We start from the raw sequence: 7,213 nt of genomic DNA, 5'->3' as shown, positions 1-7,213 counted from the left end.
GAATGTAAACTTGGAACAACTTTCCATTAGCACCTTTAACTCTCTCTTTTTTTGAAGCAAAGTTTTTGGCACATTCCCACACGAACTCGTGTTCTTGGATAACCATTGGGAAAATGGAGACCAAATGAATTATTGCTTCTTTTGTAAATGTCTTCATTCTTTGTAGAAATTCTATCATATCTTGATTTGTTGCAATATGAAAGTTTCAATGGGATTGAATCCATGAAAAATTTGGGATTTGAGTTGTAATGATGAATCCATGAGAGATGAGTGTTTGAAGTATGGATTAGATACTTATGAAACACATATGATGTCTAGAAATGAATTGGAAAGCATATGCATTTGGATGGAGAGGGCCAAGATCAAACTTTCAAGAGTGGATTACATGTGGGCAAAGATGGGTTTTTGTGGGTATGGACAAAAATACAAGTTGGGATGCATATGAATGTGTGCAAATGACGACTTTGATGTTTGATGAGTGACCTTCTACTAAAGTTGAATTCTCTGGATGCAATTACATGTAAAGTGATTTACATCTAATCATGGTTGATTAATCGTGTAATTAAGTTCAAGGAATGAGATTACATGTAAGTGGGTTTGGAAAATGGATTTACATGTAAATGCACATGAAGGATGGAGATATATGTAATTGAGGATGGAGAGTGAGATTACATGTAATTGCTCTCAATATGTAGTTCTATATGAAAGGAATTGATGTAAATATGTTTTGACATTTATTGGTGGAATACAGAAAGGTGTGATGCATTTGCATGGAAAGGTGGAAAGTGAAATGGATGCAATATTCACTTGCATTCTTGGGAAAATTTCAACTTTCTTCCAAAACAAGCAAGCAAGTAAACAAGCAAAACAAAAACATACCCCTTTCTTTGACTCAAACTTGACAAAATATCAAGTTGCTCTCCTATATTTAATTTCGAAATTGGAATTTGAGGAAATACCAAACATGTGAAAATGAAGGTTTTCATCTTATTTAAAGGAAAAATGCACTTTTCATAGCATGTTTCTTAACAAATGTGCAATAACAAGCCATAATATGCAATAAAATAGCAAGATAAACATAAATTAATGAGCAAGATTGAAAATGTCCACTTATTTGGAGATCAAAGAACCAAAATAGCAAGATTTATATACTTTAAGACCAATTCTCCTCCAAATTTGGATCTACAAACAACTAACTTGACCGTTTCAATCTTGAAACATTTTTGTATGCAAATGCCAAAAACATGATCTTTTAAACCCCAAAAGAAAAACGTTTTTGATGAAATGCATCTATTGGGACGTTTTTTGCGCAAAAATGTGCCCTCCAAATGCATGTCAATGAGTGATTTTTGGCAATAAATGGCAAGAACATGATCTCCAAATGCATATATATTGATCATTTTCGACTTGTGAATGGAAAAAAAATTCCCCAAATGATAAAACATGGATCCAAAAGCAAAAATGTAGCAAAAAATGGAAGTTTTTGAACTATTTTTACTAAGGAAAGCCAAAACGGGTTCCTCAAATGCATTTGCATGTGTTGGAATCTAAAATTGAGGTCTATGGATGCATTTACATGTTTAAAATACATTCATATGATCGCTGGAAGTCCAAATTGCATTCTCAAGACCTCATTAAATATTTAAAATATGTATAAAATACCATGTGTTTAGACGTTTTTGGCTTTGGAGTGCAAAAACATGTTCTTGGAGGGTGATTAGTTGAGTTTTGAATGCAAAATCAAATTCTCCAAGACACATTACATATAAAATCTATTGGTTGGAAGTGCATTTATATATAAATGGACTCTTAGAAGTCCAATACATATTTCAAATATGCATTTGCATGTTTAAAATCAGATTTTGAATATCCATTTGCATATTTACATGTTTTAGTGCAAATAACACTCTAGAAGGGCATTGTGCATGTTTTAAAATGCATAAGACTTGGTCTCTTATGCAAATCGCACTCTAGAAGTGCTTGTGCATATTTTAAAAACTTGTCAAAATAAGCCTTTAGTGCAAAATCACACTCTCCAAGGGTCACTGCATATTTTTAAAATACTCAAATATGCAATCCTCACTCTTGAAGACCCATTGCACATTTTAAGTTACATGCATTTACATGCCTTTAGTTAAAAAACATGGTCTCTAGAAGCATTTGCATATTTACATGCAAATGGATTGAAAGACATGTTTTGCACAACTTAAGTGATCAATTAAGCACATGTCTAATTGACTTTTGAGGAAATGTCACTAAATTGAGTCGAAAATAGCATTTGCATTATAAAATTAACATATTATAAGCAAATATCATTTCAAAAAATAATTTTTAACTTATACGTTTTAAATAAAACATAAAATTACTCCAAAAATAAATAAAAGTATATAGTTAATATAGTCACTTAAGTGAAAACTTAAAAAGTAACTCAATTTAAAAATATAACATAAAGTACTCTATAGTTACTTTAAGTGAAATATTTAAATGGTAACGTAACTTAAAAACATAACATAAAGTGAATTTATGTTATATTTTTGAAAAAGTGAATGTCAACACTAAAATATAACATGATTTTTTATATCATGCAGTTGCATCTGGATAGTCCACCTTTTGGGCACTAAAATGGTCATATATTTTGATTGTCAACTCTAATTAAGCCCTAAGATAGACCGAATCAAAGGGAAAATCAAAAGTAATGATTTGAGCAAAACCAAAAGACCAAAAGCTAACAAACTCACACTAAGAACAAGAAAATGTCGTCGAAGGCTTCAAAAATCAAACGTAGGCTCAACAAACAGAAAAATTAAAAAGACTTAACGAAAACCTTCGGTAAAATGATTCATTACATCAATTGGAGTCAATTGGTTGGTCAATGTTATCCAATTAAATAACGAACTAACTCAGAGAAATGCGAAAATAAGTTGGAAAAGTTATGTACTATTACTTACATTTTTTTGTGATAAAATGGAGGGCAACACATTCATTGTCTTCCTAGGTTGCTTAAGATACTTTTATGATCAAATTAAGACAGATTGTTGTTTAAAGAGATAAAAAAAAATTTTGATGTTTACAATTTCGTTGAAGTTTATATTTATATGACATTTTAAAAATGTGTGAAATATTAGTTTGGTGATATAATCATGAAATCTACATTATCTTATATCTTGGCACCTACAAGATAAGTTGATGTCCCTCAAACACAATAATGTAAATAGGAATTAGTATATAATTAGTAATAGTCAACCTTAATTTATTAAGCTATGTTAAAATCAAAATCATCCTCAATCCAACATGATCAACACATTGATCAAGTTTTCATCAAATATTCTATATTACAAAACTATGAATGTTTAAAAGGAATATAAAAGAAAACACGATAAATACATATTACAAGAAGATTAGGAAACATTTAAAAAGAATAGTATGAAAAATGTGATTAATAAAAACTATATGTACTTCAATTTTTTAGCAGAGGAATGTGTTGGAGAACCTTTTTAATTGTCCATATCCTTGGCCAGGACTAAGTCTTGCATTTGTCTCTTGACAAATGATTTCCAACAATTTTTACATAAATCCCAATCACAAGTGTTACACCTATATCGCCATTGTCTATCCCATGTAATTAGATCATTGTAATAACATAAGTTGCAAACATATTCTGGTAGTCTACTAGATATCACCAAATGATGTTGTGAATGATCTGGGTGGTTAACAATTATATCTGCAAAATACGTCCTTACGACTTGATTACATTTTCCAAGTTTTAAACTTTCCAACAATTCATTCTCCATTATGGCACGAACCCCACCTCTTTCCTCGTCATTTTTTTCACAGATCATCCTCACCATTTCATAGCCATTCCTTGTTACTACTCCATCACTATCTAGTACAACTAACCATCCCTTCTCAAAATATAGAGCCTCTAGAAGGATTTTGAATTCTTCAGTAATCAAATTTGATTGGTCCTTCATTTCTTCGAATAAATACTTGCAATGGTACCAAAATGTAACCATGTCTTCAAATGAGAGTTTAGGCCAATTCATGCTTTTTATCTCGTCTTCATAAATTTCTTTGAACGCTGGCATATCATATCTTTGGTGGAAATAATATCCTACATATATAACTTCAAAATTACCATGGAGTTGTACTAGTTGATCCAACTTGAATTTCATTTCAAGTTTCTCACTTAACGGTTCAGCATATAGAAAAATCATTTTATTTTTTATCCCTTCTTTATCCACCTGCAACCATGCACAAAGAAAAAACATTATAGATTAATAATAAGTTGAATACCATAAATTAAAGTTTATTTTAACCAAAAATTTATGCCTAAACTTAAGAATCTTACCGAATTTATTTTGTTGAAAAGAAAATTTAAGCTGAACTCAACCTGCATAGTGGAGACAATTTCACTAATCTTACTTTGGCTAAATGTATAGGCCTCTGCCCCCCATGACATCATTGGAGATAGTGCATGTGCATTGACAACACTTCCTTCCTGGTCAAATATAATAAGACGTGGCTCTCTTTTTTGCACTTTGACCAAATTAGGATCAGGAAGAGCTGTCCAAGCCATTTTTTGAATAGCTCTTGTGTAAGTACCCAATCCATAAAATTCATTTTCAGACACGGGAATCCAAAGCACTTTAAAGTTGAAACTTCTATCCCTGAGTTCTTTGTAAATATTATGGAATTTTTCACATTCATGGGTGTTTCGATCACATATGAAGATGCCCACCACATTTCCCTTCAGTTGATCCAAATCTACCTGAAACATTCATGATACAGTAAATTACACAGTTGGACACCAGTAACCTATATCAATTAGCTTCAAATTTATATTTGCAAGCTTGAAACAATTATATTTTATAAACTTATTTTATTATAAACATACCTTGTTCAGTTCGCTGTCAATGAGGTTACATGAATTGTTTTCCTTCATTATTTGAAGAAACTCTGTAAGCATACTTTCTTTGGCCTGAGACCTTGACAGCCCAGCTGTTCCAGGAAGCTTCCCTGAACATATACAGTCTATCAAATTTCCATTACTATTGGAAATTTCATGTTCTTCATGCACACTTTCTGAGCTGTGGAGAGACACTCCAAATATTTCATCTTCTCCAAAAAAATTATTGAACTGCAAGATTTTGTTTCCTTTATTATTTACTAGCACTTTCAGCACGCGGCAGCCAAGTTTGTTGTCAGCAGTGTAATCAAATACAGGGTAGAGATCCTGGCTCCTACTTTCAAAGAGAGTAAACGTAATGAGACGATGACACCTCATGTCAGTAGAAGGAATGCAACACGATCCTTTAGGCATTGACATTAGAATTTGTCGGAAGCAGTCTTCTTCTTGTTTTTCTGTTTCTGTCATTTCACCCTTCTGCTTTATTCTCTTCACGTAAACAATTTGCAGGTGTCCTGAAGAAGCCAACTCTGTTTTTTCCATCACCAACCCTATAAATCGTTCTATAAGCCGATGGTGATGATCTTCCATGTGGATAGGAAGGGCAATCACTGCAACAGTTGCGTCCACTTCAAACAAAATGGAAGTCGGGCACTCCATTAATCGCTGAGTAGTGCTGTCCAACTGTACGCACCTTGCACCCAACAAACCAGCTCTGGCAGCACGACACAGCTCCTCTTCGTCCTACACAACAAATATCTCCAATTCAGCATGCATTTGAAACAACTCAGCCAAGAAACTTGAAGGCGTGCAAAGAACAGCTTACCACTTTTGAAAATATTCCTTCTGCAAGCAAAAGATGCCGGAGTTGTTGTCCCCTCCTAATACCATCCGATACCACCATAGGATATTCCTCTTGCTCCCGCATTTCATCCCACCACTCAATCAACTTAAAGCTTTTTGCAATAATTACCCAATAACAAAGCTTTAATTTCACTATTTTCTTCATTGCTTGGCCATCCAATTTGGTACACGACCACAACCTCAACCTAGACAAAGAAGCCAAACTTTCAAAATCACCTGGCAATGTTTCTAGGTTTTGACATAGATATATGTCTAGCTTCTCTAATCTTCTGAGCTTCCCAAATCCATCAGGAAGACATGAGATTGGCAATTCCTGTAGATTTAAGATTTCCAAACATATGAGCTCCCCAAACGCTGCTGGAAGATTCAGTAAACTGCTACATTGTGACAATGTGAAGGATTTTAAGGCAGGCAGTGCTTGAAATCCATGGGGAACCTCCTCTAGTTTAGGGCAGCTTCTCACGGCCATCTCCTGCAAGGAACTGAGCTGGCCAAAGTCTCTTGGAAGCGCTACAAGTTTATTACAACTATTGATTTCCAAGGTCTCTAAAGAGCTCAAATGCACAAAGCTATTGGGAAAAGTAGTTAATGAGTTGCAGGATATCAATTTTAAGTGAGTAAGACGTGGCATGTTCCCAGTACTTTCAGGAAGTTCAGATAAATTCAGCAGGGATTGGAGAGTAAGCGACTCAATTAGGAGCTTCCCAAAGCTCTCTGGGAGTCGCTGCAAGCTGATGCATCCAGTTAGGTCCAGCTTTTGGAGAGAAGACAGTCCGCCAAAGTCTTGAGGCAGTTCCCTCAAATTCCCACACTCTCCCATGCTCAGCTCTTCCATTGCACTCAACTTTCCCAGGTCAATAGGCAACTTTTCGAGAAGTGTGCATCCATGTAGCCTCAGACTGGTCAGTGAAGATAGCAGTCCAAGTTCTTCCAGCAGGGAAGTCAACTTTGTGCAGTATTCCATGCTCAAATGCTTCAGTTTCTTGAGCTTTCCGAATCCTTCAGGCAAAGATTCCAAGTCACATTTATCAACAATCAAGCTTTCAAGAGCAGTCAGATTGCCGAATTCTTTTGGTAGCTGACTACAACAATTCAATTGAAGATGTACTATAGATGAAGGAAGATGGAATTCCTTTGGAAATTTCACTGGTTTTCTCGTTCTCACAATAAAATTTTGCAAAGAATGCAAACTTTGTAAAGGAAGTATTTCAAATTCAAGTGAATGGCAGTCTGGATCTGCTACTTCTTGAGAGAGAAATTTCAGGCTCCGTGGAAGCTATGTGCAAAAAAATATCACATTTTTACCATCAATGTCACAATAGAGTAAAAGGATTGAGTCAACAACTTCAAAAACTAAGAGACGCAATTTAAGAAATCTGTAATTTTACAAGTTGCAAATTCTGTATATAAATTTATTTCATTGCTCGTATTTTAGAAATTATG

General features: G+C 34.1%; 1 protein-coding gene across 2 annotated transcripts in view; it reads right to left on the bottom strand.

The window, feature by feature from the left end:
- Positions 1-3,408: 3,408 nt before the first annotated feature.
- The window catches only part of LOC149529479 (uncharacterized), a 63,950-nt gene continuing 60,145 nt past the window's right edge, over positions 3,409-7,213 (bottom strand). For both annotated transcript variants that reach the window (XM_089810111.1, XM_089810112.1), the window contains exons 4-7: positions 5,733-7,046; positions 4,895-5,650; positions 4,349-4,768; positions 3,409-4,241 (exon numbers count right to left, since the gene is read on the bottom strand). In XM_089810111.1, the coding sequence (XP_089666237.1) occupies positions 3,495-4,241; positions 4,349-4,768; positions 4,895-5,650; positions 5,733-7,046 (3,237 nt within the window). In that variant the 3' untranslated portion in view covers positions 3,409-3,494. The remainder of the gene's footprint in view (positions 4,242-4,348; positions 4,769-4,894; positions 5,651-5,732; positions 7,047-7,213) is intronic.

Source organism: Cupressus sempervirens, chromosome 11 (genome assembly GCF_028749045.1).
Source record: "Cupressus sempervirens isolate cs-2001-9-10 chromosome 11, ASM2874904v1, whole genome shotgun sequence".
NCBI classification, from domain to species: domain Eukaryota; kingdom Viridiplantae; phylum Streptophyta; class Pinopsida; order Cupressales; family Cupressaceae; genus Cupressus; species Cupressus sempervirens.
Note: the sequence above shows the minus strand (reverse complement) of the source record. Positions and strands in the feature narration are given on the sequence as shown.